Source organism: Macaca thibetana, chromosome 20 (assembly GCF_024542745.1).
Source record: "Macaca thibetana thibetana isolate TM-01 chromosome 20, ASM2454274v1, whole genome shotgun sequence".
Classification (NCBI taxonomy): domain Eukaryota; kingdom Metazoa; phylum Chordata; class Mammalia; order Primates; family Cercopithecidae; genus Macaca; species Macaca thibetana.
In genome coordinates, this window is record NC_065597.1 from 60,900,712 (window position 1) to 60,916,418 (window position 15,707).

General features: G+C 48.5%; 2 protein-coding genes across 8 annotated transcripts in view; one reads left to right on the forward strand and one right to left on the reverse strand.

Moving 5' to 3' along the window:
- PDXDC1 (pyridoxal dependent decarboxylase domain containing 1) overlaps nucleotides 1–8,892 on the forward strand; it is a 471,229-nt gene extending 462,337 nt beyond the window's left edge. For 3 of the 4 annotated variants that reach the window (XM_050774086.1, XM_050774085.1, XM_050774084.1), the window contains 9 exons: nucleotides 154–259; nucleotides 1,901–2,072; nucleotides 3,093–3,211; nucleotides 3,507–3,628; nucleotides 4,485–4,577; nucleotides 4,655–4,751; nucleotides 5,632–5,736; nucleotides 6,205–6,437; nucleotides 8,714–8,892. In XM_050774086.1, the coding sequence (XP_050630043.1) occupies nucleotides 154–259; nucleotides 1,901–2,072; nucleotides 3,093–3,211; nucleotides 3,507–3,628; nucleotides 4,485–4,577; nucleotides 4,655–4,751; nucleotides 5,632–5,736; nucleotides 6,205–6,437; nucleotides 8,714–8,773 (1,107 nt within the window). In that variant the 3' untranslated portion in view covers nucleotides 8,774–8,892. Of the gene's footprint in view, nucleotides 1–153; nucleotides 260–1,900; nucleotides 2,077–3,092; nucleotides 3,212–3,506; nucleotides 3,629–4,484; nucleotides 4,578–4,654; nucleotides 4,752–5,631; nucleotides 5,737–6,204; nucleotides 6,438–8,713 lie in introns of those variants that run through there. The other variant, XM_050774087.1, reaches the window with a different exon arrangement.
- Nucleotides 8,077–15,707, reverse strand: part of NTAN1 (N-terminal asparagine amidase) — a 215,455-nt gene continuing 207,824 nt past the window's right edge. For all 4 annotated transcript variants that reach the window (XM_050774110.1, XM_050774111.1, XM_050774112.1 and 1 more), the window contains 6 exons: nucleotides 15,157–15,230; nucleotides 11,960–12,013; nucleotides 11,416–11,469; nucleotides 10,331–10,428; nucleotides 8,768–8,881; nucleotides 8,077–8,418 (listed from right to left, as the gene is read on the reverse strand). In XM_050774110.1, the coding sequence (XP_050630067.1) occupies nucleotides 8,239–8,418; nucleotides 8,768–8,881; nucleotides 10,331–10,428; nucleotides 11,416–11,469; nucleotides 11,960–12,013; nucleotides 15,157–15,230 (574 nt within the window). In that variant the 3' untranslated portion in view covers nucleotides 8,077–8,238. The remainder of the gene's footprint in view (nucleotides 8,419–8,767; nucleotides 8,882–10,330; nucleotides 10,429–11,415; nucleotides 11,470–11,959; nucleotides 12,014–15,156; nucleotides 15,231–15,707) is intronic.

The window sequence follows — 15,707 nt, forward strand, 5'->3', positions numbered from 1 at the left end:
AAAGCTGCTCTAAGTATTCAGAGACAGTCAAAAGATGAGAAGGAACCAGTTCTCTGGGAGCCTCTTTGGTCTGGGGCTGAGGGGATGAGGGTGGGTCCTGAAGACTTCTGAGTCCCTCGTGACAGGAGGGTGTTCATTTTGTCCTCCTCACAGCTGGGAGAACAGCTGAAGCAGCTGGTGCCTGCGAGTGGCCTCACGGTCATGGATCTGGAAGCCGAGGGCACTTGTGTGCGGTTCAGCCCTTTGATGACGGCAGCAGGTAACCAGGCTCGCACATCCCTTGCTCTTGTTCTGGGGCTGCTGGGTGGATTGGCTTGCGCTTATGATACTCCGTTCTCCTGGAGTCATTAGCATCTCTTTTTGGAGGGGCATTTTCTTTTCTTTTGGGCTAAATTTAGGTAGATTAGCATTCCCATGTAACTTATCAGAATCAGAATGAGAATTCAGAAGTCACCTGAATTGGCTGGCTTGGTGGCTCACGCCTGTAATCCCAGCACTTTGGGAGGCCAAGGCAGGCGGATCATCTGAGGTCAGGAGTTCGACACCAGCCTGGCCAACATGGTGAAACCCTGTCTCTACTACAAATACAAAAATTTAGCCAGGCCTGGTAGTACACGCCTATAGTCCCAGCTACTTGGGAGGCTGAGGCAGGAGAATCACTTGAACCCAGGAAGCAGAGACTACGCCACTACACTTCAGCCTGGGCGACAGAGGAGACTCCGTCTCAAAAAAAAAGTCACCACCTGAATTCCTTTTTTGTTGCTGTTGAGTCAGGGTCTTGCTCTGTCACCCAGGCTGGAGTGCAGTGGTGCGACCATGGCTCACTGCAGCCTTGACCTCCTGGGCTCAAATGATCTTCCCACGTCAGTCCCCGAGGAGTTGGGACCACAGGCACGAGCCACCACGCTGGACTAGTTTTTGCATTTTTTGTAGAAACGGGGTTTTGCCATGTTGGCCAGGCCGGAATTCCTGTATTTTGATATCTTGTGATCTTCGGTTTCCCACTGCAAGGGTTCTCACTCCCCACTGCACGTGACAGTCACCTAGAGCTTTACACACACCAGTGGCTGCCCACCTCCAGAGAGTCTGGAATGAAGCCTGGGGGTCTGTGCTTTGGTTTTTATTATTTTTTTTAGAAACAAGGTCTCATTTGTCACCCAGGCTGGAATGCAATGTCTTGACTATAGCTCACTGCAACCTCGACCTCCTGGGCTCAAGCAGTCCCCTGCCTCAGCCTCCCAAGGAGTTGGGACTACAGGCGAGCACCACCACATCTATTTTTTTTTTTTTTTTTTTTTAATTTTTCATAGAGACGTGGTCTCACTATGTCACCCAGGCTGCTCTTAAACTCCTGGCCTTAAGTGATCCTCCTGCCTCAGCTTCCCAAAGCACTGGCCACTATAAGGATTGCCTGGCCACAGCTCTACAGGCTTAGTCTCTAACACTGCAAAAGTAAGCCAGTGAGCCCTGAGGTCCGGCACTGTCCCCATCTCCCTGCCGTTCCTGTGGGGACACCAGCCCACCACAGTACTTCCCTTTCTCTCCGTCATAGGAATGTATAGAGTCTGTGGCTGGCTTTTTATGCTGAACCCGTGGTGTGATGTCTCCAGCCTGCCTGAAGTAGGCTTGCTGTGGGAAGAGTGATTTCTAACACTGGAGTGTGTCATTGTGGGCCACATCTGTGAGGGAAACACTCCACGCCTGCTACAGCCAGCTGTGTCGTTTCTAACCCTAATTGTTCCATGTCTGGGTTGAGTGCCTTTGTTTTTAAATCTCCACGGCTCCAGGTAACTGGAGTACCTCAAGCTTTTGACCTTCCCGGTAGTGGAAGAGAGAGCCCTGCCCTCTTGTCATTGGCCATCTCGTGAGCATTTCTCTGACATTTTGTGAACATCTTCAGTTTTAGGAACGCGGGGAGAGGATGTGGATCAGCTCGTAGCCTGCATAGAAAGCAAACTGCCAGTGCTGAGCTCTACGCTCCAGTTGCGTGAAGAGTTCAAGCAGGAAGTGGAAGCAACGGCAGGTCTCCTATATGTTGATGACCCTAACTGGCCTGGAATAGGGGTTGTCAGGTAAAGTCTTGGCCTGCCACTTGATGTTAGAGATTTTTCTGTATGAAGAACACGGGTGGGTCATTTTGTGAACCACCTTAGAAATCCAAGATGACTGTGTAGTCACAATATACTTAACAAAAATGCAACTCAGTTTTCTGGGCATTTACAAAAGCACAGTGCAAGCAGGTGATTTGGCCCACCATGGCACTCAGGGAGGGGAGTTGCTGAATGTCCTGCCTGTATGTGCCGACTCTCAGCTACCCAGGAGAAGATGCAGACAGGTACAGATCACTGACAATGGTTACTATCCAGGGCATATAGAGAATTGCAAATCAGTAAGAGAAAACCCAGCTCTTGGGGAGAGAGAACTCCCCTGTCCTTTGTCATTCAGTGGGTGCAGTCCTGTGGCTGCTTTCTCTCGCCTTCAGAGGTGAGGCAAACCTCTTTTTGTATTGCACATGAGACTTCCAGACCTTGCATGGAACTAAAGACTTAGGCTTTCGGCTGCGCATGGTGGCTCATGCCTGTAATCCCAGCACTTTGGGAGGCCGACAGGAGGATAGATCGCTTGAGGTCAGGAGCTTGAGACCAGCCTGGACAACATGGCGAAACCCCATCTCTACAAAATTACAAAAGTTAGCCAGGGGTGGTGGCATACACCTGTAGTCCCAGCTACTCGGGAAGCTTAGATGGGAGGATCAACTGAGCCCAGGAAGTGGAGGTTGCAGTGAGTCAAGATCATGCCACTGCACTCTAGCCTGGGCCACCGAGTGAGACCCTGCCTCAAAAAAAAAAAAAAAAAAAAAAAAAAAAAAAAAAAAAAAGGCTTTCCTGTGACTTTCTCTTTACTCCTGGCAATCTATACACCTGTGGCCTTCCTGAAAGTTTGGTCTGGAGACACTCGGAGTAGCTCTTTTGCCCACTGGTTCCACTCCATTGTCTTGCTAATATCTAGAGGTTTCTACTCCACCCCTAATCCTGTATCAGAAGAGACATTGATCTTTCAGGCTGAAATGCTGTCGTTTGATGTTATTTTAGGTATGAACATGCTAATGATGATAAGAGCAGCTTGAAATCAGATCCTGAAGGGGAAAAAGTCCACGCTGGACTCCTGAAAAAGTTAAATGAACTGGAATCTGACCTAACATTTAAAATAGGTAATTACTTTTATAAGTCAGCTGTGAGGTTTGGAAGGACATTTGCTAACTGGCTTTAAAGAAGATGGCTTATCTCTTGGAGGGTTAGCATCTCTCCGGCTGAGTTCCGGGCGAAGGTGCGGTTCTGAGACCTCACTCCCCTTCTGCAGCCTTGCCAGGCCTTTCTCTCTGTCCTTAGAATCTCCGTGGAGGAGACCCCTTTGTGTGTGGCCAGGCCACTGGACAGGAGAGCAGGTCCACGTCTCACCCATGACAGAGGACTTGGGAACCCAAGTTTGTCTCATTTCCTTTGCAGGCCCTGAGTATAAGAGCATGAAGAGCTGCCTTTATGTTGGCATGGCGAGCGAGGACATGGACGTGGCTGAGCTCGTGGAGACCATTGCGGCCACAGCCTGGGAGATAGAGGAGAACTCCAGGGTCCGTAGCACCCATCAGTGTTCATTCCTTTTCCGAGTTTTGTCCCACCAAACAGCGGGGGTCACGAGGAAAGGAGCTGCCCTTGGGATGTCTGTTCATTCTCTCTTAAAGTCTGTCAATATTTCCTGTAAGCTGGGCCTTGTGCCAGGTGTCAGGGATGCCAAGTGGGTTTGACAGCCCATGCCCCAGTGATCTCACAAGCTCAGGGGGAAAGATCCACATAGCCACGCGGTGTAGTAACCCCGCCTTGGAGAAGACGGCGGGTAGCTGGACACACAGGCAGACACATTCACCCCTGCCACCAAGGTCAGGGAGGACTTCCGCTCTGGAGCTGTGTCCTGAGGGTGAATGAAACGGCCTTCTTTATGTGTGGTTCCCCCCATACCCCTTCCCTACAGCACTTCCCACCAGGAACAGACCTACTGCTGTGGGTCCCTTAGTGTGGAGGACCAGGCTAGAAGGCTGATCAGGTATCCTCCAAACAGATCATTACTTCCTTAAAATCACTCAAAAGGAGAGAAGAGGGACCAAGGTAAGACTGCTGTGAAAGGAGAGAGACATGTGGCCGAGGAGCCAGCTTCATTCCTTCCTGGGTGGACTCCTTGAGGTTTCTTCCCAGCCTGACTTTATAGGAATACCTACCAAGTGAGGCTGGTCACCAAGGTGTGTCTGCCTAGGCCTCTATGAGCATTTTATCCGCTTGTCTTTGATTTTCTATTTTTTTTTTACACGGCATTTCAATGCAGGATTTCATTGACCTGCTTTTGAAATACTCCCTCAGTGCCATGTTACTAGCTCTTCTGGGCCCCAGGCGAGCAGCTTAAACAAGGGATGCCTTTCTTGGTCTTAACCGCAGCTGCTGGAGAACATGACAGAGGTGGTCCGGAAAGGCATTCAGGAAGCTCAGGTCGAGCTGCAGAAGGCAAATGAAGAGCGGCTTCTGGAAGAGGTGAGGCCCCCGACGGGCAGAGGCTGGGGGCGCCGCCGCGAGGCCAGGTGACCCTGAGCACTGGTCCTGTCTTGCAGGGGGTGTTGCGGCAGATCCCTGTAGTGGGCTCCGTGCTGAATTGGTTTTCTCCGGTCCAGGCTTTACAGAAGGGAAGAACTTTTAACTTGACAGCAGGTAGGATGGCGTAGCCGCCACCCAGGTCTCATTGACCTTGGGAGGTTTCACCAGATGCCCTTGGGTCCCAACACTCTTCGCACTAAGAAGCTCGGCCTGGTTCCCATTCTTCATCACTGGATGTGGGCTGGGCATCTGAGAAGACAAGGTCTGGTGTGCCCTGCCCTCCTCCCCCTACACCCTGGCGGCTGAAACAGCAGGGAAGCAGCTACCCTGCTCTCCGCAGCTGTTGCCACCGCGAGGCCATGAGGATGCGCCTACTCAGCCGTGCAGACTCTCAGGGTGCTGTGTCTTGGGCACTTTGGTTCAGGGTTAATACTTCTTGTCTTCACGTGTGTTCTGCGCCAGCAGAGGACGGCTTTTGCAAGCGGCAATGCAGAGACTGAAGCGTGGAGCGCTGGCACAGTTTATTTTGAACCAGGCAGCCAGCAAGCGTTCCAGCCGCTGGAATGTGGGGAGGGTGTTAACAGTCTGTGACTCCTTTCCTGTTCTACCGAGGAAGTAATTTCCTACACTCGAGCCCCTTCCTTCATTCTTCCCCAGGAAACGATGACTCCATTGTCATGAAAGCAAAAGATTATCTGATTTCTAATCTCCCAAGCCTTAGCCTTCAGCAGAGGCACCCACTTCTTGTGGCTACAGTACGTTTCCCTGTTGGGCCTGGCTCCCCGGGTGCGCTCATGCGGCACTCGAGTGCTGGCCCTGTGAGGCGCTTTCTCTAGCTCTCAGCACATTCATAAGTGCTCTCGTCTCCACCGTTCTGTGGCAGGCTCAGTGGCTGGAAAGAGGTTATTGGGGAACAAGGCTATGTGAGGGCAGGTGGTGTCTTCCATGGCGGCCTGTGCCTGTAGTTTCCACCCAGCCCTCTCCTCTCCCGCAGGCTCTCTGGAGTCCACGGAACCCATATACGTCTACAAAGCACAAGGTGCAGGAGTCACGCCGCCTCCAACGCCCTCGGGCAGCCGCACCAAGCAGAGGCTTCCAGGTAAGTGCCCCCCGGCCCACGCTGAGTTCAGGTATTCCTTTGTTTTCTGGGTTCTTGAACTCCAGACGTCTATTTCTCTTCATTTAAGACCAACCACCGCCATCTCTTTAACCATTTTGGTGGCTGTGGAATTCAGCCTTGAAGAAATCCTTCGGTAGCATGCTAAGGGGAAGTTGGGGTCTTCTTCCCCAACTTCCCCCCAACAATGAAAGATGACATTGTCACTGTGGTGTTTACCCTCCTGCGCATTTCCTAACGAAGATGACCTTGAGAGTTCCCTGGCCTGGGGAGCATGTTGGTGTCACGCTAGCAGCTCTCGGTTTTCTCATCTCTGAACACACCTCAGAGCCAGTCAAGATTTCTGCTGAAGCCGTGTCCAGAGTAAAGCAATTATCTGTTGCAGAGCCAGCCTGTGTTGCGGAAGTCTCCTCACTGAGTCTCGGCACGGTCTGTCTGCCCTTTCTGTAGGCCAGAAGCCTTTTAAGAGGTCCCTGCGAGGTTCAGATGCTTTGAGTGAGACCAGCTCAGCCAGCCACATTGAAGACTTAGAAAAGGTGGAGCGCCTGTCCGGTGGGCCGGAGCAGATCACCCTCGAGGCCAGCAGCACTGAGGGACACCCAGGGGCTCCCAGCCCTCAGCACGCCAGCCGGAGCGAGGCCTTCCAGAAAGGGGCCCCTCACCCAGAAGATGACCACCCACAGGTAGAAGGAGCGGAGAGCTTAAGATAAGACTCACTGTGTGGTTTGAGACTGTACTGAGTATTGTTTCAGGGAAGATGAAGTTCTATTGGAAATGTGAACTGTGCCACATACTAATATAAATTACTGTTATTCGTGCTTCACTGGGATTTTGGCACAATTATGTGCCTGAAAGGTAGACTTTCTAGGAGGGCAGTCGGCTTGTCTAACTTCCTGTAAATGTAGAACCACCAGGAACTGTTTGCTGTCCTAATACCACTTTTTCCTAAGTTAACATAAACGCTTTTTATTCACAAAAAACACTTCGAATTTCAAGTGTCTACCACTTGGACCCTTGCTCTTTCTAAACATAAGCCTAAGTGATGAGGTTGCACGTGGCAACTTTTTGGTCAAACAGCTTTTCATTAGCATTCTCCAGGTTCTCTGTGACACTTCAGAGGTGAGACTGGCCGTTTCCTTTGCTGTCGGTGTTAGTCGGTCTTTACTATGATCAACTTGAAATATACAACGGGCCTGCTAGGCTTGAAGGAAAGCAGTGTTTGTGGGATTGTAAATAAGAGCATCAGAAACCCTCCCCAGCTACTGCTCTTCCTGGAGACTTAGTAAGGACTGTGTCCACTTAAGCTGTGGCAAGGCTGCGACTGTCCAGAACTGTCCTCTGCCACAAGCCCGTTTCTCCCTTTATATACTGTTTGTAAAGAGAAACTATGTAAAGTCTCCTCCTGACCATATATTTTTAAATACTGGTAAAGCTTTTAACTTGGCACATAAGTACAGACTGTGCTCATTTCTGTTTAGTAGCTGAAAACCCAGTAGATGCTACCCTTCAGAGCCTTCTCCCGTGTGCTGCACAGCACCCACGTGGGTTAAAATCTGAAAGCAAGTACCCCTTTGACTTGTCTCCCACTGAAGCTTCTGCAGCTTCTACTGCCCTGGCAGCTCACCTGGGCCCAACTCAGAAACACGAACCAGCAGATCACTCTCATGCTGATCCAGCCAGGCTCCCTGCTTAAGTCAGTAGAAGCTCACTCGCACTGCCTGTTCCTCCTTTTCCGAAGTACTGCATCACTTCGTAGTAAGTAATGGCCCCTGTGCCTTTTTAGTCCAGCAGAGTCAAAACTTTTGGGAGACCTGAAAATGGGGAATTCACACTGGGTTTCTGGACTGTAGTATTAGAAGCCTTAGTTATACCATATTAAGCCTATAATTATACTCTGATTTGATGGGATTTTTGACATTTGACACTTGTTAAAATGCAGGGTTTTTTGTGGTTTTTTTTTGGTGCAGATGATTAAAGTCTTCCCTATTTGGTGCAATGAATTATAGCAGATAAAATGGGGGAGGGGTAAATTACCACCTTTAACAAAATTACATGTTTTTATATATATTTGGAATTGTTAAAACTGGTTTTGCTGAAACATTTCACCCTTGAGATATTATTCGAATGTTGGTTTCAATAAAGGTTCTTGAAATTGTTAACAGTGAATTCAGTTTATCAATGTTATTACAAAAGACTTACCCAAGTACCTGAAATAGCTGCCGATAGACCAGTGGGAGGTAGGGTCTCCTCTGCCCCTTGTTACTGACCAAAAAAAAGCTGGACATCAACTTTTTAGTAAACCAAAAAGTAAGTCTCAACAAATGCCTTTGCCAAAATAAGGTTTTATTTTGAAAGTCATTTGAAAGACAGGAGGCAAGGAGGCCTACGACCCAACGGATGTAGGTTCCAAATCTGGATTCGTACCAGCCCCACCAATGGTCTCTGTCAGGCCAAAAAGGTGCTTTCTTTGGTAATTCCTGTTTTTTAGCTTTCTGGAGAAGAGATCTTTTCCCACAAGCCATCTTCATTTTTTTTGTAGAGTAGGGCTTTATTTCCAGGAAACAGTGTGTTAGTTGGAGATGGGTATTTTTTTAAAAACATCAAGGTAGATCTAATATGTTCAACAAAGTGAGGTGGCTCAGCCAGAGGCGAAGTAGAAAGATTCTGAAAACACAAGATGGTGGGCATGAGAGAAGTCACCTTGCTGTTCCCCGCTTTGATAAAGATGTCAAAGTATCTTTGTTCTTGGACACATATATAGTAAAATACGTAAGAAATGAGGTGGCCTGGATTAATAAGAAAAAAGCTGAATGCTTACTGCTTTACCCACACAAATTTCCATCCAGGACTTGACATATCCCCAGTTGATATACAAGTTAAATGGGGTCTGTCAATGGCATCCAAAAAGTAAAAGGGAAAGCAGCTATGACCTGGTCTAAACCCTTTTTTTTCCTTACAGATGGGGAAACCAGGGTCCAGAGATTTAAGACTTACCCAGCCTGTAAACTCTCACCTCTAGTATTTGCTTGTCATCTTGCTGCAACCAGAAATCCACATGTGGAAATGGCGTCCAGGAGTATGGTCCTATACGAAGTTGTTCTGTCTCTGCATCATAAATGCTAATCATCTACAAAAGAACGTGTCAAGGATAGAATTTCAGGAATGTCACCCACTTTTCAAACCCTCCCAGTAACGCAAGCACCAGTGTAGTCCTTTCATGCATTTCTCTGCATAAGCTGCTTCAAGCCTGTCTGAAATAACAAACTGCCAGCTACTGAACACGTCCCATGTGTCTGCTGCTGCACGCTGTGGGGCATACACATGACTGCTGAGCGCCAAGAGCAGTCCCACAGGACAAGGGTGTTTTTCCCATTTGGGGTGAAAACTTGAGGCTCAGAGAAACGGGGCCCATTTCCCGGTCACATGTCCAGTAAGCCTCAGAGCTGGGCCTCAAACCCAGATGCGTCTGACTAAAGTCTGTGTTCCTCATTGCCTCATTATTTATAGCCCAAACAACTGATCACCTTGCAATTGAAAAGCATACGGTGCCTGCTGCCCTGTCTCTGAATTGACAAAAGACCAAGGCGAAAAGTCTGCACAGTCTTAACGTTTCTACCTCCACTCCTAAGAGAAAGATAGGAGCCATTCTGTTCACCCTCCTATCTAAGTGTCTAGAGTTCCCCTCCCTGGGGAGGGAAAATGCAGCCTTTACCCCATCAAAAGAAAGAAGCTAATTTGCCAAATGATCCATTCCTTGAATTCCCAAATTTGCCAATGGCAGCCTCAGCTTACCCAGCAATATTCACTTTGGTAACTGAGACTGAAATCTGTTCTGAGTATCAAACTAAACTAGGCCTGTTAGGCTCCTTGAGAAGTCCTAAAAATGTTAAAAGGGGTGGCAAAACAAATCGCTCTGAATCCAAACACAGTTTCCAGTGAAAACATCAGCATTTCATAAATGAGAAGATTTCTTTGGGGTGGCCTGAATATGATTTCTGTTTTTTCACACTTTGAGCATTTTTAAAGCTTTCACCCATTCCTCAAATGGCATATAAACCTTGAGTTTTCTGTTTTCTAACTTTTAAAATTACAGTGTTACTTAATTAAGTACACTGAGGGAATCAGACTTTAATTTGATCATTATTTTGGGTTGTTTCAGCAAATTGCTCTTCGGCGACCCGGTCCAAAAGAATGCCTAGTCCCGAGTGCAGAGGGGAGAAACCTCCACTCCTGCGTCCCAGGTCTCCTCTCTTTGTAGGAACTTTACAGGAAGGCTCTTACGAAGTAACAGAAGTTTGTTCTCTTTGAATTCAGATGCTTGGGTTCACACATACCTCCCACACCTTTTAGGCAGAGAACTGGAGCTGATGACCTCAAGATGTTCATTACTATTTTGAGACAGTGAGTGTGGGGCAGTATGTATGTATGTGCTGGTCCCTGCTAATTGACAACTGTAAAGAAGCTGACATACAGCATAAACTTTTCTAAGATCCAGAAAACTTAAGGCCTTGATATCTGATGCCCCCTTTTTTTTTTTTTTTTTTTAACCCCTTAACAAAGATGATTTCAAACTCACTGGTCCTCCTGCTAAAGTCCGCGCAGCCCGCAGCTGCTCCTCTGGACCCCGATCTTGAAAGGAGGCTCTGTAAATCTCTGCAGTCTTAATATTGACAGCTGTGAAGGACAACAGGATGACTCTGAATTGACAAAAGACCAAGGCGAAAAGTCTGCACAGTCTTAACATTTCTACCTCCACTCCTAAGAGAAAGATAGGAGGGTGAACAGAATGGCTCCTAAGTGTCTAGAGTTCCCCTCCCTGGGGAGGGAAAATGCAACCTTTACCCCAAGAAAAGTGCAGGGAGGCCCGAGCTGAACTCGATGAGATTTTGTTCTAAACCAAGAGCTGCTTTCCACATGGAAGGCAGCCATTCCTTCAGTCGGACATGTAGCAAAACCTCTGGTCAGCCCTACTGGTGTACAGCCAGGGGTAGGTAGGTGAACTGTGATCGTTCTGTTGGAATCTTCACAATTTAGTATTTTATACATACACGAAATTACAGAGAATAGAACAGTGAACACCATGTACCTACTGCCCAGCTAAATCAATCAGGTATCACCGATACAGCAGCAGCTCTCTGAAATACAGCCGATTCCTCGCCTTTTCCTCAGGAGTCCTGGGGCTGTCAAGCAGGGAGGATGGTTCTGGGTTTTCTCTAGCCTGAGCTTTACACTTTGGAGGACTTCTGTTCTCAAGCAAAACCTCCTCAGTTCCTGATGTATAGGAGGATTCCAGTGCCTGCCTTCCTCCCCCAGAGCACTGACAGGAGAAAAGGGCGCCTGGCCTGGGGTGCTGGGGAGAGTCGGAAACAAAACCAGGTGCTCTCCCAGCTCCTGGGAAGGGTGGGCAGGGCCTGTGCTTTCTATCTGCTACCACATTGCTGCTTCAAAGTCTTAAGAAGTGAATGTTACCTCAGTTTTGTAGGTAAAGCTTAGAGAAGTTAAGCTACTTGCCCAAGGTTTCACAGCAGATGTTCGCAAGAGCTGGGATCTGAACCCAAGGCTGTCCCATCCTGACATCAGTGGGGTCACTGGTTTGCTGAATTAGACTTTAACCGCACATGTGACCAAGCCTCCAACCCACAAAAGATGCACACTACTTACCAATGCCATATATTATCGGAAAGTGGTTTTCGTTTTCTTCCCGGTCATTTAATTCTACAAAATAAAAATGTTTTTAAGATACACTTTTTAAAGAAATACCAAACAATTATTTTTACTTTGTATAATGAAGGCCAAGAAGGAACTCCTCAATGCAGAAAGGGAGGAAAATTCCAGAAAATGAAAGGGATTGTGGCCCTGTTTCCCTACCCTGTCCCAAGGCAGGGGGGTTTTTACTGAACAAACTGGCGGCTGCAGAATTGGTCCCCACTCCCCCCACCTTCTCCGTGCACCCTGTCTGCCACACAGGTGGTGGCTCCTCTGAGATCCAGTGCCCTCCTTCCTGGGAGACAAGGGGGCCGCATGAAACTGAGGCTGGGCAGATGGTGACAAGGGCAAGGGGAAGGCCATCCCACAGGAAGAGCCAGAACAGATGCTGGCCAACCCGTGACAGCAGTGTGTGCCAGGACTTGGGCCCACTGCAAGGCTGGGGGCAAAACAGTCCTGAGACCCACATCTTCACTTTGGGACAAATGGCAGAACTTACCTGTCACACACAGTGTCACTAAGTGAATGTCATCTTCTTGCCTGTCAAATTCACCTACGATGAGAAGTTCAAGACTGGATGTCAGAAAAGTTCCTCTAGTTACCAGAACAAACTGCTGAGCAAGCCAAGGACAGGCAGGGACGGCAGCCAGCTGAGTGTGCTCCACCCCACACCCCAACGCCCACGCCCAAGCAGCCACAGCCTGGCCTCTGGGGAGCTGACAGCACAGAACCCTGAGCGCCAGAAGACGGCCACATTCTCAGCCTCAGGCCCAAAGGAGCCTGGGCTGAGCCTTCCCATTTTTTTCCTCATTCTGAGAGTTTTGCGGGGACCCATGGATTCATAAGATTTTTACTTTTCTCCTAAGTAAACTGTTTTCCTGATTATCAGAGTTGTAAAGACAAACATCTGGCCAATGTAACAGATTTGAAAAATACAGGAGAACATAAGGAAGTCGGTTTTTAATGTCTATAATCCTAGCACTGTTTTAATTAGTGTATTTTCTTCCATATTTTTCTGTGCTCAGCAGAGCTGACCATAAAGACAATTTTACAATTTTTTTTTTTAAGATGGAGTCTTAGGCTCTGTCACCCAGGCTGGAGTACAGTAGAGCGACCTCTGCTCATCACAATCTCCGCCTCCCGGGTTCAAGTGATTCTCCTGCCTCAGCCTCCCGAGTAGCTGGAATTACAGGTGTGTGCCACCACGCCCAGCTAATTTTTGTATTTTTAGTAGAGACAAGGTTTCACCATGTTGGCCAGGCTGGCTGGTCTTGAACTCCTGATTTCAAGTGATCCACCAGCCTTGGCCTCCCAAAGTTCTGGGATTACAGGAATGAGCCACTGCGCCCAGCCAACAATTTTATATCCTGATTTGCTTGTGCATAGGTATTTTCCCATGTAATTCTCACCTTTATGTGTTATTTTTTAGCGACTACATAATTATTATTCTGATAACATCAGATTTCCTGTTATACGTAATGTTCTACTGCTCATCTTCAGGCTCAAATCTCTGCACATTTCGGATTATTTTCTTAGCATGTATTTCCACAAGGGGAATTACTGGGTCAAAGGATATTAACCGGCCGGGCGCGGTGGCTCACGCCTGTAATCCCAGCACTTTGGGAGGCCGAGGCGGGCGGATCACAAGGTCAGGAGATCGAGACCACGGTGAAACCCCGTCTCTACTAAAAACACAAAAAAATTAGCCGGGCGCGGTTGTGGGCGCCTATAGTCCCAGCTACTCGGGAGGCTGAGGCAAGAGAATGGCGTGAACCCGGGAGGCGGAGCTTGCAGTGAGCCGAGATCGCGCCACTGCACTCCAGCCTGGGCGACAGAGCGAGACTCCGTCTCAAAAAAAAAAAAAAAAAAAAAAAAGGATATTAACCTTTTACTTATTTATTTATTTTTTGAGACTGAGTCTCCCTCTGTCACCCAGGCTGGAGTGCAGTGGTGCGATCTCAGTTCACCGCAACCTCCGTCTCCTAGGTTCAAGCAATTTTGCCTCAGCCTCCTGAGTAGCTGGGATTACAGGCGTGCACCACTATGCCCATTTTGCTCTTGATGCCCATGCTGGAGTGCAATGGCATGATCTCAGCTCACCACAGCCTCCACCTCCCGGGTTCAAGCAATTCTCCTGCCTCAGCCTCCCAAGTAGCTGGGATTACAGGTATGCTCCACCATGCCCAGCTAATTTTGTATTTTTAGTAGAGACGGGGTTTCTCCATGTTGGTCAGGCTTGTCTCGAACCTCTGACCTCAGGTGATCGGCCTGCCTTGAACTCCCAAAGTGCTGTGATTACAGGCAGGAGCCACTGCGCCTGGCCTAATTTTTGTATTTTTAGTAGAGACAGGGTTTCACCATGTTACCCAGGCTGGTCTTGAACTCCTGACCTTAGGTTATCCACCTTCCTCGGCCTCCCAAAGTGCTGGGATTACAGGCATGAGCCACCGTGCCCGGCCGGATATGAACCTTTTTTAAGAGTTAACTCATGGCAAGACCCTGTCTCTACAAAAAATTTAAAAATCAGCTGGGCATCCATCCTGGCTAACACGGTGAAATCTCGTCTCTACTAAAAATACAAAAAATTAGCTGGGCATGGTGGCGGGCGCCTGTAGTCCCAGCTACTAGGAAGGCTGAGGCAGGAGAATGGCATGAACCCGGGAGGCAGAGCTTGCAGTGAGCCAAGATCGTGCCACTGCACTCCAGCCTGGGTGATAGAGCAAGATTACATCTCAGAAAAAAAAGAAGAATCAGCGGGGCATGGTGGCATGCACCTAGTCACAGCTACTTGGGAGGCTGAGGAGGGAGGATCACTTGAACTCAGTAGGTTGAGGCTGCAGTAAGCCATGATGGTGCCACTGCACTACAGCCTGGGCGGCAGAGTGAGGCCTTCAGTCATGATGCCAAATTGCTTCCCGCACAGGCTGTACCATTGTATGAGTAAGCTTACCTCACAGCCTCGTGGTTAGTCCACACACAACAATGTCATCTTTGTTTCCTTCTTTCTTGAAAATATTTGCTAATTTAGGCCAGGCACAGTGACTCACACCTGTAATCCCAGCACTTTGGGAGGCCGAGGCAGGTGGATCACGAGGTCAACAGTTCACAACCAGCCTGGCCAACATGGTGAAACCCCGTCTCTACTAAAAGTACAAAATTAGGTGGGTGTGGTCGCTTACGCCTGTGATCCCAGCTACTCGGGAGGGTGAGGCAGGAGAACTGCTTGAACCCAGGAGGCAGAGCTTGCAGTGAGCCGAGATTGTGCTACTGCACTCCATTCTGGTCAACAGAGCAAGACTCCGTCTGGAAAAAAAAAAAAAAAGAAAGAAAAAGAAAAAAACATGCTAATAGGGAAAAAACGGTATCATCAGTGTTTTAATTTTCTGCAGATTAAAATGGACATTTTTGCCAGGAGGGAGGGTGGCTCTGTTTTCACACAGTTGAGAGCACTTACTGTTTTGGAATGTGTCCACTGCCGTTTTAGTAGAAAATCTTGTCTCCAGCCCTGCAACCCTACACATGAGCTCCATGCATTCAGTGTTTCTGTGAAACTCCAAGCGAGGCAGTGTGTTTCTCTACGCTGCTCCAAGTGGGGGTACCCTTCTTAGGTTTTGTACTAGTTGGGATTTTTAACCCAAGCAAATACAGGTACATATTTGTGTCCAATTTGGGGGAAAGAAAAAACAATGAACTTACTAAGAAGTTGATGAGTGAGTTTTTGTGACAACTGCCTGTCGTCACTGAAGCCTCCAACGAGGTGCACTTCCAGCCTGGCAAAGAGATGGGACAGGGGTCAGAGGCCAGAAGACGACACCAGTGCGTGCACTGGTCTCACTTTGAACTTTCATTCTCAGTTTCTGTGAGCCCTTGCTCTACAGCAGAGCTTCAGGTCATCTTCGTGCCACCGCAAAACAAAATACCTGGAGCACACGGCCAAGGCCAATGGCAAGCTTCTGGGGACCCTGCCCAGGGGCCCTGAGGACTCAGGGGATCCATATCTGAACACAAACGTGATGCCGCCTCCATGCACCAGTGGGGAGCTCTGCTCTAGAAGAGTACGGGCACAGGACGGGCGCGGTGGCTCACACCTGTAATCGTAGCACTTTGGGAGGCTGAGGTGGATGGATCACTTGAGGTCAGGAGTTCAAGACCAGCCTGGCCAACATGGTAAAACTCCATCTCTACTAAAAATACGAAAATTAGGCCAGGCATAGTGGCTCACACCTGTAATGCCAGCACTTTGGGAG